Source organism: Lepidochelys olivacea (assembly GCF_965140295.1).
Source record: "Lepidochelys olivacea isolate rLepOli2 genome assembly, chromosome: 17".
NCBI classification, from domain to species: domain Eukaryota; kingdom Metazoa; phylum Chordata; order Testudines; family Cheloniidae; genus Lepidochelys; species Lepidochelys olivacea.
This window is the reverse complement of record NC_140427.1, coordinates 13,241,561-13,262,879: the sequence shown is the minus strand read 5'-3', so window position 1 is coordinate 13,262,879 and position 21,319 is coordinate 13,241,561. Positions and strand designations below refer to the sequence as shown.

At 42.7% G+C, this 21,319-nt stretch overlaps 1 protein-coding gene across 3 annotated transcripts in view; it reads right to left on the bottom strand.

Annotated features, from left to right (window-relative positions):
- LOC311532528 (S-adenosyl-L-methionine-dependent tRNA 4-demethylwyosine synthase TYW1-like) overlaps positions 1-21,319 on the bottom strand; it is a 119,484-nt gene that overhangs the window by 45,431 nt on the left and 52,734 nt on the right. For all 3 annotated transcript variants that reach the window (XM_084651056.1, XM_084651054.1, XM_084651055.1), the window contains exon 14: positions 19,769-19,904. In XM_084651056.1, the coding sequence (XP_084507182.1) occupies positions 19,769-19,904 (136 nt within the window). The remainder of the gene's footprint in view (positions 1-19,768; positions 19,905-21,319) is intronic.

Below are 21,319 nucleotides of genomic sequence, written 5' to 3'. Positions count from 1 at the left end.
ACCACTTCATTATCCCAATCATAGTCTTTGTTCTGTTTATTTGATTAAAAATCGCTGGAAATAAAACCTTAACTAAATGTTTGTGCTGAGGCCTGAAAACTGTTTTACTAAGTAGATCCAGAGACCTCACTATTTTTTCCACTTTAACATACTTATCTCTATAAATCATTTACCAAATTTCCTTTGGTGATTAAGAAAGATTTTTATTTCTAGGCTGGCTCCAGGAGACTGTCATGTAAAATTTATACTCACAGTAGAAAATCAAGTGTAATGTTCCTGAAAATAAAAGAAGAGCAGCAAACCAAATTATATCCAGCCATCAGCAAAAACATTCTTCAGATTTATTGTTAAACAGGCCGACAGGAATAATGATATTTCAGTTCCTTTTGGGAAATTAAGTAAATCCAACATTAGAGAAGACAAGTATCAGGAGCAGCATGGATACTGCGAACACATGGCCCAATCCTATAATGTTATTACGAAAACACAGGGCTTGAGCTACAGGAGAACTCTTAGGGTATGTGTACACTGCAGCTGGGAATGAGCCTTACAGCCTGGGCAGACAGACGTGAGTTAGATCTGCTCAGGCTACTGTGTTAAAAATTGGAGTGTGGCTATTGCGGCACGAATGGTTGCTTGGTCTAGTCACCCACGCTTAGATCCAGAGCTCGGTTGCCTTGGGCTCAGGAGCCTATGCCAACCTACCACCTGTGCCACAACATCCACGCTGCTATTTTAGCGTACTAGCTTGAACAGAGCTAGCACAAATCTCTCTGCCAGAGCTGGGAATCACAACTCCCAGCTGCAGTATAGACATACCCATAGGGAATAAGCACACTAGTAATAAGACCCCATTCAGCATGTGCTGAAGTGTTTTCCTGAACAGGGATGCTTTTGTGATTTCATGTCCAAGTGTTCACAAGATCAGGGCCTCTATGCATAAAGGTCTCGCTTTACCGACCAATGACATACAGCAGCAGTCACTAGGGTGGATACAGCAGCTGTTAAAACATCAGGCAACAACTATTCAGAATAGGAAATGACAACCACTATATCCAATTCAAATCGCATGGGCAATTTAGCGAGGCGGAAAGTAATAATCAGCCTTGGAATCTGGCCAGTACATGAAGGCTACCAATGTATTATCATGAAAAGAGCCACAGCAGTTTTAACAAAACTCAAGCAGTCAGCCCTCAATTTTAAATCGCATCTGTAAAACAGCATCTCCCCATATCACTGTGTTGGGACCTGGTTACAACCCCAGCTGGAATACCAACTCAGTTCTGATTCCACATGACCACTGCAACATTTTAATGAAAAAGTGACAAGTATAGTTTAAGACCATGAAAATGCTATTAAAAAACAGAAACATTAGAAATAATTGTTCCTCAGTTTCCATCTCTGTGAAGTGCTTTGAGAGCGAAAGATGAAAAGCACTGTATAACAACTAGGTATTATCATCATTACTGAAGAGCAACATTTACAGTCTATTGACAAACAACATGGGGAACTTCATACGGGGAGGAGGAGGGAGGAAAGAGAAAAGGGCATGCTACCTATGATTATCCTCTGCAACAATCTAAATGAAAACCAGGGCCAAAAGGTTTTAAAAATAATCAACAGTTAGGAATATAAATAAGCAGACTGATTACCAAAATTGCAAAGCACCCATCAGCTCCACTGGCAGCTGCTAGCCACTCAGCACTTTTGAAAGTCAGACACTTATTTACATGCCTGTAGAAGACCCAAGAAGTGGAAGGCCAAAACTAACCCCCCAAAAAATAAGTCACTTTTAAGGTGATCTGCAAACTGATTCCAGCCACCTGCAACATTCCTAGTTCTCTTGTTGGTCTAGATGGCAAGCAGGTGCTCCCCCTTTTCCTTAGGTCAAGTTGGTGAATGAGTCACTTTAACCCAGTTCAGAAGGCCCCTGACTCAGAGCCACCAAATGTATAGTCAGCAAAACAGTCTACAGGCCAGTAACCTGGGGCCTGTCCTCGGTCAGCCAGCCTGGCTTCTGGTCCCCAATCTCTTATTCAGCTTTCTTTTCCTGTTTATATAGCCCAGTCCCAAGGACAGGGCAGGGCATTCCTGGACTACACACAGGTTATCTTAGCTGTGAACTCCAGACTGTCCTGTAAAGGGGTAGTACACCCTAGCAGGGCGCCCAGCTAAAGACTTAGGAGCCTTACTGTAGGTTCCTATTGTTGAAAATCTTGGCCAAAGAAAATTACTTTTCAGCTCCAGTTGGATTTGATATGCTCTCATGCCTTTGTAATTTCTCCAGCTCTTAGGTGCTGGACTGCCAGAAGCAATAAGTCCCCCTGCTCTGAAGTCCATTGTTTGGGGGAGCTCAGCCCCTCTGGGAATCCCATGCCCACCTTGGACAGCAAAACCCTCAGTGTGAGAAGGGCAGTGAGAGAACTGCCCGCCACAGCTGTCTGCATCCTCAGACAGAGAGTCCATGGTACTGCTGCTGTTTGCAAGCAAAAATAATCACACTCCAAAGACAGAGCCCCAGCCCTGGGAACTGATCCCATCCCCATCCTGTCCAGCTCAGACGCAGCTTCCCTGAGAGGGTGTGGCTGTCTGCAAAGCAGGGGGCACGGAGTGGGGGCCTCACTGAGGTACGGATGCACCATGGACCCTGCCACAGGATCTGCTAATGTAGAGCAGCTGTAGGAAAGGGGTGGGGGAAGATGTACCACCCCCCACTAGGGCAGCTCCGGGAGATGGGAGGCAGCAAGGAGAGAAGGTTCATGGATCAGAGACACAGGAGGGGACAAGGCAAGTCAAACATGCCCCCACTTGTGCATCAGCCCAAATGCCCCTCCCCAATCATGCCTGTGTCCTGGCAACCTAAATACCCTTCCCCACACAGCTTGGTAACCCTAATGCTGCTCCTCCCCTGCACTGGTGCAGAAGGTCACAGGGAGATTTTTTCCCAGCTTGGCTTCATGGCTGATGCACTCCAGCAACTCCAGCATTCCCCAGTGTATGGGGGAGTCAGCAGGGATCCACCCCAGCGGCTCCCAGGGTGGGAGGGTTGGTTCAAACTGTCACATTAGCACAGCTACCAATCTAAAATGCAGCATCCCCATCCAGGACCCAGAGTTCCACTCCCTGCTCCGATCCGTCTGGAGCCCAGAGTCTGCCCGCCCTGTGCAGAGCCCCTTGTCCCATCCCATGTCCTTCCATCAGTTCCATGGATTAAATAGCCGGGCAGTGCCCCTCCAGCAGCCCCTCCAGTAGCAAGCCCCCCAGACCCTACTGCATGAAACACTAAGAGGCATGATGCCTACTAAAATGAAAGATTTTCACAATTTGACAAAACTTCAGCTCTGTCACAGGTATGGTTCACTGAAAGCAGCGGCCAATAACTCAGACCTAATACATTTTATGTATGATTAATGCTGTGGTACATTGGCATGCCGAATGGACTGATATATGACAAGTTAATATTATGGTTAAAAGAACAGGGCTAACACGCTAAGCATCAGGAAAGCAACAAAGAGCAGTGCAGTTGCAAGGGCTAAATAATGAAGTACAGATTAATCTGCCATAAAAATATAATTACCTTATAGAACACCTCTCAAACACTCTATGAAGCAAGAGATTTATGAGTATTTTTCTTTGGGGTTGTCTAATTTACCTTAAAAAAATAGATTTAAAAGACCTGATTTGCTGTAATTCCTGCCTATTGAATTTAACCAAAAAAACAGCACACGAAAGATACGTTTTATGTCTTGTTGATTAAGAGAGCTTTGAAGGCAGCTGCTTTTGTATGCCATTATATTACTCCAATAGTTACAATCTAAGATAATGATTAAAATAAAAGGTAAATGGGCTTTAAAAATTTTAATTGCCCATCCTATTAAAAGCATAGCTCCAGCAGAATGCTCATGGGATTTTAAAAGAACATAATTTTTATATAGTACCAATTGCATGCTTTAGAGACAAGCAAGAAGATACAATCTGGGGCCGAAGGCACTCTGATCCAGCTGACAGGGAGCTAAGCAGGGGTTGGGGAAGTGGGAATCCAACCACTGATCCACACACAGGGCACAAATCGGCTCTGCATCCATTCCATGACTGTTATTAATGGACTATAACAAGGTTCAAAAAAGAACTAGATAAGTTCATGGAGGATAGGTCCATCAATGGCTATTAGCCAGGATGGGCAGGGATGGTGTCCCTAGACTCTGTTGCCAGAAGTTGGGAATGGGCAACAGTGGATGGATCACTAGATGATTACCTGTTCTGTTCATTCCCTCTGGGGCGCCTGGCACTGGCCTCTGTTGGAAGACAGGATACTGGGCTAGATGGACCTTTGGTCTGACCCAGTATGGCCATTCTTATGTTATCAGCTGCCAATGCTTTTCTATGCAGAGCTTCTAATCTGCTGCAGCCACTTGTTTTTGGATCCAGCAACCCTTTCCCCCATCGTTCACCTCTGCATCCTGATGGTTAGAACCGAGGTGGAGTCTGCTCGCCAGCACACAGTGAGTTTGAAGGCCTTTCAGAATGGACACTCCCCATGGCTCTAACTATATAGCATTACAGGCATGAGGGTTTCACAGCACGGGGAGCCTTGTGTGAGACCTGCCAAAAGGGGAATATTGCTCATGCCAACTGCACTGATCTGGACATGGTCTTGCTCCTGCGTCTGTTGTATATCTAAACGAAGAGACATGGACATTAATTGTCTGTGTCCTAAAACTGCCAGATGGGACTCCGTCTCAAACTATGAGGAATTTTTATAAAAAGTTACCTTTGACTTTCCTGTAGGAAGACACTGCTGTTAGAAGCTAGACTGTGAAAAGCTAAGTCATTTTCATAGAGGCCATGTGCTAGAACCAGAACTATCATTTGCCCATTGCAATGCACTGAAACAATTTTGGACTTTTCTACTTCACTGTAAGGAGAGTTTCATTCCATCCAAGTTGGCTATAAGCAGATTCTCCGTACGTGACTTTACAACAAATTAAAATATTTAGAACAGGATCATGAGGAATTGCTCACTAATGTGATAGCAGGGGAGAAAATGCAAGTGGTGGGAGCACATCCAAAACAATGACTAACATTAGGACCTAATTACCAAGTTAATATTCCTGTAAAACAAATTGGGAGCAGTTTTCCCTCCAAGCCCGTTTGTATGCAAAATACAGAACCTAATAGGCCCTCTAAGCTGTTCTGTGCCACTGCTGGTACGTTACCCGATCTGTCAAGTCTCCCACATTTCGCAGTTGCAACATATCTGCCTCCTCGGGTATTTCTTTTTATTATTAATTTTATATTTTGTTGAGGTTTTTTTTCCCCCCAAAAAATAAGGGGGAAAACAGAAAAAAACCCTAAAAAGTAAAGGGAAGGAAGGTAGGAAGGAGAAAACAAAATTATATCTGTTTCTATCCACTAAGAATTAATCAGACTTCTAAAAAAGTTAGAGCAAATCCTTCCAAATTCGCCTGAGGTGCCTCGTGCCTCTTCTCTCTACCGCCACCACTCTACCGATGCTCCTGTCAGAGGGAACCATTTGAATCCTTTATAGTAACATTTTCTAAACTGGACTCAGCACAAGAGATGCACCTAGATAGTTGTGTGCCTTCTCAGGTGTCATTTTGTATTGATCAGAATCTCAAACCTGCTCAAGGCTTAGGCAAGAGATCACTAACTGGTTGTAGCCTACACAAATCATGCATGTTTCTTAGGTGTCCATCGGCTCAGCTCAATAAGTATTACACATTATTAAAACCTTTAGCCAAGGTTTTGGGTTAGTGACTCGGGGGTCCAAGATGAAACTCCTGCAAATGGAGCCTGGTTTTGAGGGTAGGTGCTTAGCACCATCTGAAAACCAGGCCCCTTCCAGGCATTTCAAATTAAGCACTCCAAAACTGAGGCAACAGTCACTACTGAGAACCTTACCTTCCCCTTGTTGTGGGCTGGGATTTCCAGAGGAGCCAAATGAGTTAGGTTAAAAGTCTATGCCTTAGGATCCTTTGAAAAAATCACAGCCCACAAAGACAAGAGCAGGTTAGTGCAACAAAGTCAAGGCACATACAGGAACAGAAAGACAAAGGCAAGTTTGTTACAAGGCTGGAAACCGTCTCTCTAGATTCCAGGCTTCGCCTTATAAGAAAATGTGATGTCTCCACATCGTATTTCAACTGCTATTCTCTTTGCTATTTGAAATTCTGGCTAAATGGATTTTACTGCAAACTACACATTCAGGAATTGTGGTTTCTCTGAGTGCTAAAATTAAAACAAAGTTCAGTCTCTTTTAAAAGAGAAACCAGGATAGACTACTGGTGTTAGCATAAAAACATAGAAGTGTAGGGCTGAAGAGGTCGTTTGCTGAGGAAGGATTAAGTATACCTAATGGATTTGCATAATGGCTTTATGCAGGATGTGTCATTATTACAAGGACACTTCCTAATTCAGATTTCATAGACTTTTTTTTATGGACTATTGGAGTTTAATTTTAAAAAAAGAATGAGAAGAGATCATTTATATTGTGCCTATTGTAAAAGCATCCATCTGATAAACATGGAGACAGCAGAGTACTCTTCTGGGAGTAATAGTGGGGAGAGAATCCATCTTGCTCACCACAACCATCATTCCTCTGGCCCAAGAGAAAGTTAAAAATGTACACAATAGATTTGTTTATTTACAGACATTTGTACTGTGGACCATTTGTGTGGGGGTGACTTCATCTGGAGAGAAATGGGTAAATAAATGTGTGCAACTTCACAGTACCCAAAGCACATGCTTTCAGCTTCAGATTCATCTGCACACTAAATGCGGCCACATTAAAAATGGCCTGTTCAGTGATTTTGGAGACTTTCCGTTCTCTGTCATAGGAAGATAACTAGGGCACTCGGCTCAGAGTCAGGAGATGTGAATTCTATTCCTTGGGCAAGTCACTTTGCCACCCGATCCCTCCATTTTCCTTCCCATTCTTCATCTATTTAACGTGTACGCTCCATGGAGCTGAGACAGGCTCAGAGCACCCAGCACACCAGGGCCCTGATCTCAGTTGGGACCTCTAGGTGGTGCTGTAATATGAAGAACAATAATTTGAAGTTATTTCTCCCCATGAATCCCCAACTAAGTTTCTAATTTTTCTTGCCAGATCCCATTTGGCTGGCAGATTTGCAGCCTTTGTGGAATATAACTTGGGGAGCAAAACGCTGACTGTGAAGAAACTCCACTCCTATCCCCAGGGGGTGACTTTAGGAGCCCAACAGAGCACATGGGGCAGCTCAGAAGCTAGAAAAGCTATGACAATGCTGTGACCCTAACAATATCCCTATGCAAGAGGACAAGGTGCACATTGGTATCTGGATTTTCACCTGGCCTGACCTGATCAGTGTACCCCAGACCACTGATGTCATAACCTGTATCTAAAAGGTGTCAGGTAAAACATTAATAGAAAGCTAACCACATTCTGCTCATTGATATTATTGTGATATATATTTACAGAGGTCAAATTCAAAATTTACAAACATGCTGGAAATTATAAATGTGTCTGCCAACCAGGACAAAAGTTACCGTATCCTAGACAAAGAAATAGGTTCTGCCATCTGGAAGGCATCACCAAGGTACATTAAGACAGAGGCTCTCTACCTTTTCCTTTGAGGCCCACCCCTCCAACATGCTATAAAAACTCCACGTCCCACCTGTTCCACAACAACCTGTTTTCTGCATCTAAAAGTCAGGGCTGAAATTAGAGTGTAGCAATCAGGGCAATTCACTGGAACCCCATGCCACGGGGTCCTCGTAAAGCTAAGTTGCTCAGGCTTCGGCTTTAGGCCCAGGTGGTGGGGCTTGGGGCCCTGGGCTACAGCCCCATGCAGCAGGACTTCAGCTTTCTGCCCCGGACCCTAGTGAGTCTAACCTCAGTCCTGCTTGGCAGACCCCCTGAAAACTTCACGTGGCCCTGGGCCCCCGGTTGAGAACTGCTGCATTAAGAGACAATGGGAATGCAAATTACATAGAAGATACACAAGACCATCAAGACAGCATGGGGAGGAGATTGCAGAAAACAGATCAATTTGCATTTTAGCAAACACCAGTCGGGGAAGAAGCAGCATGAAACTTCCTTCACCAGGAGACTCCACGTCGCCTTCCTCACAGTCTGAATGAAATTTATTTTGGGGGGTAACCTTCAGAAGAAACCATTTCAAAGCTTCATTGAACTATAAAGGGAGAGGCAAAAAAACCCAAGTTATTTTTCACCTCAGACGACAAAGGAACTGAGCCCTTTGGACATTGTGGGAGATCCTAACCAGAGGGCTTGGTCAGCCATCTTGCTGGTAGGACTATCAGTAAGGAAACTGCCTTGAACAAAGCCTGTAGCTTCTTGTGTTCAAGTCTTTGCCTCTGGAAAGTGCTTTTCACTTTTACTTGCTTGTACCCATTTTCATATCTATCCTTTGTACTTTGAACTAACTTGAAATCCTATCTCCTTTTGTTAATACACTTGTTTTACTTTTAATCTAAACCAACCCAATGCTGTGTTTGACTTAAAGTGAATGTTAATTCCAGTTAAGGTGGCAAGCTGCTTGGTATTGTGCCTTTAAAGAACAATGAACCTTAATCTCTCTCTGAATGGTCCAGGAGAGGGCTGGACATTGCAGAGCACATGATTTTTGGGAAAATTCATGTGTTGAGGTCATCTTGCCAGATGTCACCAGAGCATGGCTGAGGTGTCACAAGCAAGCTGCTGGAACCAGAATTGCTGAGTCAGAGCTGCTTAACTCACAGAAACTCAGCACAGGCTTGGATGCTGGCTGGGAGCATCCAGACAAGAGAACCACAGTAGAAGAGCATTTTGAGGCACTCAGGGTTACAGGGCAGGCACTGACAACCCCTCACTTCAGAATGTGACGAATACAAATTAGTAATAAATATTATTATTAGGAAGAATAATAATAAATATTATTATTAGGTACAAGTTACCAGCTGGTAGCTCAATGAATAAAAGGGACTTAAAAAAAAAAACAGGATTGTATGCATCATCCCTAAGATTTCCTGAAATTAAACAAATGCATAATAAAAAAATACTTGCAGCTTTTTTTTTCAGATTTTGAAACAAAATAATTACCACTAGAGAGTGGTATGCATTTCCTAAAGCTTTGTACCAATATTAAGGCAATGACTTTTAAAGCCCTGACACTTCTTTTCATTGCACAGAATGAAAAATTAAAACTGCAGAACCCATAGCTTGAAAAATTAGTGGGATTCAAAAAAAGGATTTGACATTTATATGAATAAAGAAAACATCCAGAGATTTATCACACATGATTTTAGAAATGTGTTTTTATGGGGAGTTATAAACCCTCATGCTTCAGGCCCTAAGCTGATAACTAGCTCACAGTGGTTAGGGAGAAATTTTTGCTGTGGTCAGGTACCGCCATGATGTATCCTCTGAAGCATCAGATACTGATCACCATCAGAAAAAGGACTACTGGTCTGACCCATCCTGATAATTACTATCTTCCCATTATAATGTTCACACAAGGAAGAAAGGAAAGCAGCAGAATACGGACCCTGGACTTCAGAAAAGCAGACTGACTCCCTCAGGGAACTGATGGGCAAGATCCCCTGGGAGAATAACATGAGGGGGAAAGGAGTCCAGGAGAGCTGGCTGTGTTTTAAAGACTCCTTATTGAGGTTACAGGGACAAACCATCCCGATGTGTCAAAAGAATAGTAAATATGGCAGGCGACCAGCTTGGCTTAACAGTGAAATCTTTGCTGATCTTAAATACAAAAAAGAAGCTTACAAGAAGTGGAAGATTGGACAAATGACCAGGGAGGAGTATAAAAATATTGCTCGGGCATGCAGGAGTGATATCAGGAAGGCCAAATCACACTTGGAGTTGCAGCTAGCAAGAGATGTTAAGAGTAACAAGAAGGGTTTCTTCAGGTATGTTAGCAACAAAAAGAAGTCAAGGAAAGTGTGGGCCCCTTACTGAATGAGGGAGGCAACCTAGTGACAGAGGATGTGGAAAAAGCTAATGTACTCAATGCTTTTTTTGCCTCTGTCTTCACGAACAAGGTCAGCTCCCAGACTGCTGCACTGGGCAGCACAGCATGGGGAGGAGGTGACCAGCCCTCTGTGGAGAAAGACGTGGATCGGCACTATTTAGAAAAGCTGGACGTGCACAAGTCCATGGGGCCGGATGCGTTGGCGGATGTGATTGCAGAGCCACTGGCCATTATCTTTGAAAACTTATGGCGATCGGGGGAAGTCCCCGACGACTGGAAAAAGGCTAATGTAGTGCCCATCTTTAAAAAAGGGAAGAAGGAGGATCCTGGGAACTACAGGCCAGTCAGCCTCACCTCAGTCCCTGGAAAAATCATGGAGCAGGTTCTCAAGGAATCAATTCTGAAGCACTTAGAGGAGAGGAAAGTGATCAGGAACAGTCAGCATGGATTCACCAAGGGCAAGTCATGCCTGACTAAACTAATTGCCTTCTATGACGAGATAACTGGTTCTGTGGATGAAGTGAAAGCAGTGGACGTGTTGTTCCTTGACTTTAGCAAAGCTTTTGACACTGTCTCCCACAGTATTCTTGCCAGCAAGTTAAAGAAGTATGGGCTGGAGGAATGGACTATAAGGTGGATAGAAAGCTGGCTAGATTGTCGGGCTCAATGAGTAGTGATCAATGGCTCCATGTCTAGTTGGCAGCCGGTATCAAGTGGAGTGCCCCAAGGGTCGGTCCTGGGGCCAGTTTTGTTCAATATCTTCATAAATGATCTGGAGGATGGTGTGGATTGCACCCTCAGCAAGTTTGCAGATGACACTAAACTGGGAGGAGAGGTAGATACGCTGGAGGGTAGGGATAGGATACAGAGGGACCTAGACAAATTGGAGGATTGGGCCAAAAGAAATCTGATGAGGTTCAACAAGGACAAGTGCAGAGTCCTGCACTTAGGATGGAAGAATCCAATGCACCGCTACAGACTAGGGACCGAATGGCTCGGCAGCAGTTCTGCAGAAAAGGACCTAAGGGTTACAGTGGACGAGAAGCTGGATATGAGTCAACAGTGTGCCCTTGTTGCCAAGAAGGCCAATGGCATTTTGGGATGTATAAGTAGGGGCATTGCCAGCAGATCGAGGGACGTGATCGTTCTCCTCTATTCGACATTGGTGAGGCCTCATCTGGAGTACTGTGTCCAGGTTTGGGCCCCACACTACAAGATGTGGAAAAATTGGAAAGAGTCCAGCGGAGGACAAAAAAAATGATTGGGGGACTGGAACACATGAGTTATGAGGAGAGGCTGAGGGAACTGGGGATGTTTAGTCTGCAGAAGAGAAGAATGAGGGGGGATTTGATAGCTGCTTTCAACTACCTGAAAGGGGGTTCCAAAGAGGATGGCTCTAGATTGTTCTCAGTGGTAGCAGATGACAGAACAAGGAGTAATGGTCTCAAATTGCAGTGGGGGAGATTTAGGTTGGATATTAGGAAAAACTTTTTCACTAGGAGGGCGGTGAAACACTGGAATGCGTTACCTAGGGAGGTGGTGGAATCTCCTTCCTTAGAAGTTTTTCAGGTCAGGCTTGACAAAGCCCTGGCTGGGATGATTTAATTGGGGATCAGTCCTGCTTTGAGGACCGATATTCTATGATTCTGTGATTCAATTAACTGTAATATGGTAGACGGCTTTACAAAAATCACCTCAGCCATGCTCACCACAGAAATCTCTCTTCAGCATGTTTTCAGTCTCTCAGAGCAGTTTATCTTTCATTCCATGTTCCACAACCACCAGTTTGCTTTGATGTGCATCTAACACCGTACATTCCTGATTATCGTTGCATGAAATTCAGTAAATTCCCATGGTTTCTTGTACTTAAACAGAAGATTATGCAGGCAATTAGGTGAGAAAACAGTGATGGAAAGAATGATCTAAATCCATTTGTCCTTTCAGATTTTCTGTACTTTACATGGTCCTTACATCAAAAATCAATGGTGTTAATGCTAGTCATAAAATTGACTGCTACACTATTCCCTTTCTGTATTGCTGACATTAATCAGAGCAGCTGAACCAACCCATTAAATTGAAACATAATGACAAGCCTTAATGTAAAAACAAACAAAAAAATCACCTTTAATTGGCAATTAGTTTACAGCCTTTGGTCAACCTCTAATTAAGAGATTCCAGTTCCAAAACGACTCCTCTCTGTTCAAGGTTGGTAAGCTTTCATGAGTAGGAATCCCCCAATTTAATTTTTTGGAAAACAATTCTTCAGTGTAGCAGCTTCAGAAAGGGCTCTGAAGATCGCTGTAGGGCAAGGCAAGCCTTCCAGTCCTTAGAGTGGCAAACCAAATGGGAATTTTGTCCAAGGAAGAAATGCAGCATCTGGCCCTAATGCTCAGATCCAGCAACATCAACGAGACCACAAATGGCCTGACCTGGCTGCCCTCAAAGGCTCCTAATTCCTAAAGTTGATGGATGTGGCTGGAAAGGTCAAAGGTTACCCTTCGTATAGCCATGCAGGGCTCTGAATGCTGTCCAGTACGCAACGTCCTGACAAAGCTAGGAGCAGCTTTGGTCTCATGTCCTGCTAGGTGGATGTAGAATTATAATAAAGGAACTGTTTAAGGCATATATTCCTTGCATTCATGCAAAGACCCCAAACATGGCACACTATAGGCTGCAAGAAAAAGAACCCAGCTCAAGCAAATTGGCACTCAACTCACTCACAATATAGCAACCCCAACAAAAGTGAAAGTTTAGGGCCAGATTCTGCTCTCATTTGCACTGAGATCTAGAATAGTCTAATCTAGAATAAGGCCACCAACCTGAACCTGAACACCAAAACCTGGCCCTTTGTCTTGGAATGCATATGTACTACTTCAGTGTGCTGGGGTAAATCCTTTCTAGACATGTAGAAGCAATTAGCCAAAATCTGTCCTTGGTAGCTCAGGCATAATTAAGAGCACAATTTAACCTTATATGGAAGTCACAATTACAACCCAAACAGCCTACCACATGGAACAAAGGTTACATATTCAACCTTGTTGCGGATTTCTCTTATTCCAGTAAGAGCTATCTTACTATTCCATTTTTCTTGGGTGTGGAAGGATCCACGTTTCTTTCTTTCCCTCTGTTTTTGATATGCATTAGCACACCAGTATCTATGTTCTTCACAGTACTGAATTTCTCACTTTTGTTTGTGGTGCTTTTGCATCAGTTTTACATTCGCTCTCATTGAAATGAAAATGTAAATCACCCTTGGAAATGCTTTGTCAGCTCCTCTTCTTTCATGAAATGTCAAATAAAAAAAATTCAATGGATGAAATAAATACTTTCTTATAAATCACCAAGTTAGAGCTTCTTGGTATTTGTTTAAAAACAACAGAAACATCTAACAGTTAAAAGAGGTTACATCATTTAACAGATGGGAAAACTTGAACAGACCCAGTACAAGTCCACACAGCATTTGGTCCAGCACCATTCTAAATTAAATGAGATTTAATTCTCCTTTGCTTAGCTGACACAACCAGTGATCAGTCCCCATCTTTCCCCTGCAAGCGTTCCAACGAATACATATATGCATAGAACCTTTTCAGCTAAAGATCTCTGAGTGCTTTTCAAAAGTCAGTATGAGCAGCCCCGTTTTACAGATAAAGAATAAAGAAGTTAAGGGACTTGCCCAAGGTCACACAACATGTCAGTGTCAGAACAGAACTCTGGCTTCCCAAGTCAACCCAGTGGGACACAGTGACTCTTCTAGAAGGACAGAGAATGCTCTCTTTTGGGTATTTCCCAAGTCATCAACTCTCAAGGGCAGCATGGTCTAGTGGACTGGGACTAAATAGAGCTGGATTCTATTCCCAGCTCTGGCTCTGAATTGCAGGGTGACCTTGGGCAAGTCACTTCCCCTCAGTTTGCTCATCTATAAAATAGGGAAGATGATGCTTACCTCCTCTGTAAAGCGCTTTGAGATCCACAGCTGAAAAGTGATATATAAGAGCTAGGAATTAACAACTCCTGCAGAGGAAAAAATAGAAGTCTGACACCAGGTAAGCAAAACAGGAACTGATCCTTAACCAGTCTTTTAAAATGTAATTATTTGTAATTTCAGGTCTCCAGGTATCCCAATAGAGACCAATGATGTGGAATATTAAACAGGTTTGATTTTGCAATATTATTTACAAACTTCTTCGTTCCCTTTTCCTTTCTACAAGAGATATTAGAAAGGTTAGAAAAGGCTAAGTATGTGTTTAACAAAAACATCTGGACTTTGGAAAGAATAAAGATTCATTCTGGTTATACTCGGTACGCCATGCTGAAAGAGGGCAACATATTTCAGGGAGTATCATTTAACATAAAACATTGTACCTTTGTAACTTTCATGATGTTTCAATTCACAATGATTACATCAATAAATCTTGTCAACAAAATCATTAAAGCTAGCAAACAGCTGGTGGAGAAGAGATGGTCTACTGTGCATGAGAGGCAGATTTTTCTAAATTTATAGTGACACATAATTGAATACTGATTTCAATGTCTGTTGCAAATTTTGAATTTTACAGTCTCCTTAAAAAAATATATCTTGGTTCAGAAACAAAGACCAGTCTTTCCAAACCAACTAACAGAGATTTCTCCCCTCAACCACACAAAATAATCTCCACACAAACCAAAATCTGTTGCAAGCATAAAAGCTATAATTATTGGCATATATTATGTAATAGAGCATTAGCGCCAAAGCACAACTAAGATTTTACTCTGAAGATACATATTTACAAACATCATGTATAAACACACAGAACCAAAGAGTAAGTTGCAGTAAGGATCACATTAAAAAGAAGAGCTAAGTAAACAGTACCAGACACAAGCTTGCATAATTTTGAAATCTAGATCCAGGCATCTCCATATACACTCAGATATCTATGAGGAATTACGTAGAAGTGTGTCATAAATAGAGTCAGAAAGTGGTAAACTGATGTATAAGTGCCGTTTCACATTTTGAGGCCCTGATCCTGCAAATGGGTCTGCAAACACCACCCCTTAAGGTGACTCCATGCATGGAATACAGATCTACGTGTATGTATCGCTTGGCAGGATTGGGGAATATGGCACCGTATTTAAGGGTCTCGCTGTTCAAAATGTGAAGTCCTCAGTTAAACACAGTTAAGAACATTCTTTCATACTGAAGATGAGGAACTTCTGCAGCACTGCATCTGCAAAGAGTCATGACCCTTTTCCCAATGAAATTTCAATTAACTTGAAGAAAGGAAAAGATCTGAAACTTAGGATCTAAATCCTACAAAAAGATACAATTTAGAATGAACTCTGGAAAGGCTCACCAAGGAGTTCCTTAGCTTGTTTGACCCTTTTTTAAGGGCAGGTTAATGTCCTACTTGGTCTTCAATTCTTGCAGGGCCATAATGTTATATTAACCTAGGGTTTGGACTCCCCCTGCCCAAACATTCTAATCTGTTTAAGAGAACACTGGCACCTGCACTCTGAAAGTTAAAAGAGTGCAATAATGCCTACTTGGTGTCTGGCAACACAGCAAGTACTTTGAGGTACAGTGTACTGAGCAGATTGGAAAGGATTTATGATGATTAAGTCAAGGAGATGGAGAAGTAAGAGGTACCTGGGGGGCACCTAAAGATGACAAAGAGGTGGCACCATGCGGAGGTGGAAAAGAATTCTGCAGAATGCATCAAGCTCAGAAAATTGACTTTTTCCTATACTCTGGTATTCATCAGCTCCATGAATTTTTTTTTTCTGAGCAAACACAGAACCCTGCTTAAAAATTAGCTGAACTAATTTCTCAAAGAAAAATATACGTGTGAGCACACAGGTACCACAGGATGATGAAGAATCCCAAACCCAGATCTTAACACTCTGCTGGCACCTACTTCAACTTTTCTCCAAGATAATTTTATAGTTTCTGATGTACAAATATGTAAGTCACATACCAAAAAATAAAATGTGCTCCCTTTAAAATCGGCTAAATTATTATGCCATTTTTCAACCCCCCCCAAAGTAGCTGACCAACTATGAGCCAAGTGATGCTTGAGGTCCCCATGCAAGGTCGCTCCATCACTTGTGCTAACCGCCACACCCTCTTTTTAGGAGACATATCACCGGATTTGCATTGTCCAGGCAGCACAGACAGGTGCTTAATTTTTACCAGCTGTCATCATACAGAACCTCACCCAGTAGAATTCATGGAAATCAAGTCCATAGAATCATAGATTTTAAAGGCCAAAAGGAGCCATTAGATTATCGAGTCTGACTGTGTAACACAGGACACGGAATGTCACCCAATTACTCCTGTAGAGAGCCTAATACCCTGGGTTTGGCTAAAGCATCTCTTCCAGAAAGGCATTCAGACTTGAGCTAAAGACTTCAAGAGATGGAGGATTCATCATTTCCCTCAGTAGTTTGTTCTAGTAATTCAAGACCCGCACTATTAAAAGCAACAGCTTTATTTCCTAATTTTAATCTGTCCAGCTTTACCTTCCAGCAATTGGTTCTTATTATGTCTTTCACCACTAAAATGAAAAATCCTTTAATCCCAAGCACTTTCTCCCCAGGAAGGTACTTCTCCACCGTAAATTAAGTCACCTCTTGATCGTTTTCATCACCTAAAGTCATCTGCTTTGGAAGGATGAAGGGGTGAGTGAGCTCTGCTGGGTATTTCAGACATGATGTTTGGAAAAAGCACACTTTAAATTAGATGTTAGTTTAAGCACTCAGTTGACACCTGTCCCTTACTTTTCATTGATAAACAGTGCTTAAGACATGTTCAGAATATACATTTGGATCCGAAACAAATAAAGCTTTCCGAGTACTCACCAGCTATCTAACACTAAATCACACAGATCTCTCGGGAAGAGTATTTCAGAATGGAAAATTCATCATAAAGACCGCTGCAATAAAGATTACTTTGGAGAGAGCAAGACTTATGCCCGAAAACAGCTTCTCCACATGAGCTGGGAGATACACTGTTGCTTCCACTGGAAAGTGATAGCCTGATAAGAGATGGTCAGAGATTTTCTGAAGAAACTGTTTATTCAGAAAACACCAGGTCATTGAACCAGAAATTTCTCATGAAAGCAAGACTGGTTTGACAAACTAGAGGTGAAACTCTGCCCACTAGGGTTCTGATGAAATCCTGCAGTGCCACACAGTCTGCCCTGGAGCCAGGGACCCCAGGCTCCTAGGGTTTTCAGCTCCAGGACAGTCCCGCCATGCCAGGATTTCCAGGATCTCTGCTGTGGAGTCAGGACTCTCAGCACCACGGCAGGGAGCCCTGACTGAGACACTGCTCCTGGCTCTGCAACAGGGAGCCTGGAATTCCTGTGGTCTCTCAAGGTTTCCAACCCCCTGCTGCAGAGCTGGGATCCTGAAAGTCCTGGGATGATCTCCCCGGGGCTCTGACTCCAGACAGCCCTACCACGGGGCTTTCCCTGGAGCTGGAGACCCCAGGGCTCCCAGGCTACCTGGCTTCCCAAGATGCCAGGCAGGGACTGACTCTCATACTTGCAGTACCAACCACAACAGAGCCCTGCTCTTGTCTGGGCCCTCCATGTACTACTGTGATACAAGCAACCAACCACAGGTAGGATGAGGGAGAACGAGAATACAGGAACAACTCTTGCCAAACAAAGTTGTAGCAAGCACATGAAGACATTTTATGTCAGTTTTTAGAAGCCTTTTGGTTTTTGGCAGCACAGGGGATGAAAACCCACTATAAACTCTTAATAACAATGACCTTATATCAACTACAATATCATCTTGTCTGTGTCTTGGAGGAATTATGTAAGACACGACAGCTGAATGCAACGTGCAAAACTGAGGATTTGTGTTCCGTTTCCTGATACATAGCACTGCTTTCCTCAACACAATGCATCATTGCTTCCTTATCCCAACATCCATATTGTAGTGTGAACCGTGTACCTTGAGATCATCAGAGGCAGCATCAGCTTTCCCCACACTTAATTTATCAGAGTCCTACGAAACAGTGCTTAATCTCCAACTTGGACACAAAAGCATGCACACCAAGGAGAAAACCTGGAAGGTTCTCCTTCTTAATAAGTCACTTCAGGTGTTTCTAGACACCCCCTATAACCATAGCCATGTGTAAAATTACAAAATCATCTAAAATATACAAGATTCCTAGGGGATTTTGACATTTGCATATTTTTGCCCTGGCATTATGCAAATCATACCCCATTGCTGATAAAGGATATTGTCAACCTTGGCTGCTATTAAGAGGGTGCTGTGTTGTCAGTGTTATAAGAACATCCAAATCTGTCTTTGAAGGGAAAAAAAATGCAGCTATCAGCTTGGCTTTTTTTCCCCTTTCCTCTTCACCTTGACCAAAAGTATTTTTAGCTCTATGGATATAACTGCCAATATGTTCCTCACAAAAAATGAAGGTGGAAAGATTGTGACAACAGACAGGAATTCAGCAGTGACTGTACCTTATATAACCAAGGTCAAGAGAGATATTCTGCCAAAGGCATATTTCCTAGTACATCAAAATGTCCCCCTTTTTTGTTTGGTTGGTTTTGTTTCATTTTGGTTTAATCGAGTTTGGGCGTCCCCAAGCCAAATCCTGATCCCATTAAAGTTAACGGAAATTTTGCCCCCGACTTTGCTGAAGCCAGATTTAGCCCTGAGTTTAACAAGATGATCCTGTACACAGCCACTCTACACAAGTACCTTTACCCATGTGAGTACTGCCAGCAAATGAAACGGGTGTATCCGAGTGAGAAAGCTAATTGCGTGCGTTTGCAGGACCAAACCTTCAGGCAGTTCCATTGAAGTTAATGGGTCTATTCATGTAAGTAAATCTGGCAGAAACAGGCCTAATATTTGTAGTCTCAGAACACAGCAAAGCTTATTATATACACTAAATAGCATCTCCCATCTGCTCAGTACCAGAGGCAGCATGTAAAGTTGTGCCAGAAATATAAATAAAAGATTTTTTTCTGAGTGCTGCAATAGTAAAGACAAGAAAAAATATGTACACAAAACACCTAGCTTGTTAATTCACACAGTGCCCAAGTCAGATAAGTAGGGCTCTGTCAGAGAGAAGGAAAAATATAAAGATTGTGGCCTAAACTCACAGCTGGTATAAGCAGGTCATAAGCCTGCCGTGAATTTGGCCCAGTGTTCAACTGCCTTATGCAGTACAGCAAGAAAGTTACAACCTGGAAATATCAGGAAGAGGCAGCATCCTTACATTGCCCAAGTATATACAGCCACTATCTTCAGCCCCAATCCTGCAAACAAACTTTTACACATATGCTTATTTTTAGACATCAGTAGTCCCATTGCAGTCAATGTGTAAGTGTTCACAAGACAGGGGCTTTACTGAGCTCCTGGTGAAAGCTTTGGAAACAAATGTTAGCTATCACATGTGCTTTCATGAACTCTTCTGGGCTTCCTACCTTTCTCCAACTGCCTCGTTTTGGCTGCAAGCAGTTTTGGCAGGGATTACCTCCATTTTGGACAGCAAAATAAATACATGATTCTCTTCCTGACACACATTCTACCTCTCCTCTCCTGAAATTTATTCCCACACAAAAAAACCCAGAGTCCTTTGTTAGCTTTGAGTTTGGATTGCTATACTCCTTATCCTAACACCACAAACTGTACAAAGCACAGAAATAAAGCTCTTAAGGCATTCAGCACCCCATTTCCTTCAAGCCCCACAAAACCACACCCCCCTCCTGAGCGGAAAATGGGAAGAAAGGGAAAAAAGTTAACAAAAACTGTTCTTAATTTGGTACCTTTTCAGCCAAGGCCTTTAAACTGTCTAGAAACCTTTGCCAGAAATCCTTGAAGAGGGGACGGTCAATTTTCTTCAGGCTTTCTTTGGTGCTAGCATCCACGCTGACATACAGCTGTGTTACTGGCTCAAGGTTCCTTGGCAATAAAAAGGAGAGGGGAATCATTATTTTCAGACATTACAGCTAACTGAATTTATGCTTTTTTACAGACGTATCCATAAGACATAACATGGCAGAGCAAATAACTATGCTGGACTCTGCTCTGTTCCCAGAAGCAAAAGCAGTAATGTAATATTTACAGCATACTCTCTCGAAGTTCAGCAGTGAATCTTTGCCAAATGGCTGGGGTTTCTAATAGCAACAGAAAATAGTCTTTCACCACATAATGTGCCACAAAGCAAGAAATACCACATACTAACCATTCGCGGAAGGGCCAAGCCCAGTGATAGTTCAACAATCCAATCCTCACTGAACAGCATCTTTCATCCAGGTAGAACACTAATTAAGAAAAGCCTTCCCAAGTGGCCTGTGATCAAAAGAGCCTGGAGTCTCACCTGAAGCATTTAAAAGCTTCACTTCCTATTGGAACATCTGCAGGCAAAGTGCCCTAAAATTCCACCTGTCCTACAAGAAGGCAGCCCTATTCAACAGAAATGCAGTGCTGCTCAGTGGAGTTCACCCGGCAGGGTGGGACATCTCTGAGCTAGGCAGGTGGAACTTTAAGGCTCCAAAACTGTAAGCCACATGCAAATGGGCTTTTTGCAACAAAAGAAGTATAAAAGTGGCTTTACAAATGTGCTCCTGGTACTTTGTAGAGGACCTTATTTCATGGGACCCGCTCAAAATTTTGCACTGAATCCTTTTCAGCTAGCACTACTGTAAACATGCTTGGGGCCAGAGACCTACTGTCATATGAGACATTGATTCCAAAGCATATCCTTAGTTATGATTTCCTCCCCACATTTTAACAGCCCAGGCTCCCAAGTTCCCACATTTTGAGGAGTGTTCCTCTAGTGCAAAAAGCGTGGGATATAGCTCCCACAAGGACATCAATGCCTTTGTGAAGTTGACTAAAGAGGTCATTACAGTAATCCCAGCCCACATCAGTCAAAGTGCAAAGAGCTGCAGCTTGGATTTCTGCAGGAAAGCGTATTATGCTCTAGCTCTTTTATAATTTAAGACATTACTCTTTTTACAAGTGTAATTTCCTAGTGAATGCCCCCTATGCTGATCCACAGAGGACAGGAGTTGTCACAGCCCCCAGTTAAAACACACATTCACCAGTGGGTTAACACAAGCACTGCGTAAGTGACTTCTAAAAGCTTAAACCTATTTTGCTGTCCAAGAGCCTGTGACCGATTTCATCCATGCTGGAACCCCAAGGCTAGCAAGTGTGATGCAGACACAGATAACTGGAGATGCAAAGAGCAGAATAAATAACACTGTATTCTGCTATGCAAGGAATAATGAACAAGAGTAACAAGCTGAGAGAATCAGACTTAGCAAGCTCCTTAAAATCAAGAGAAATAGACAAAGGCAATTAATTTTTAT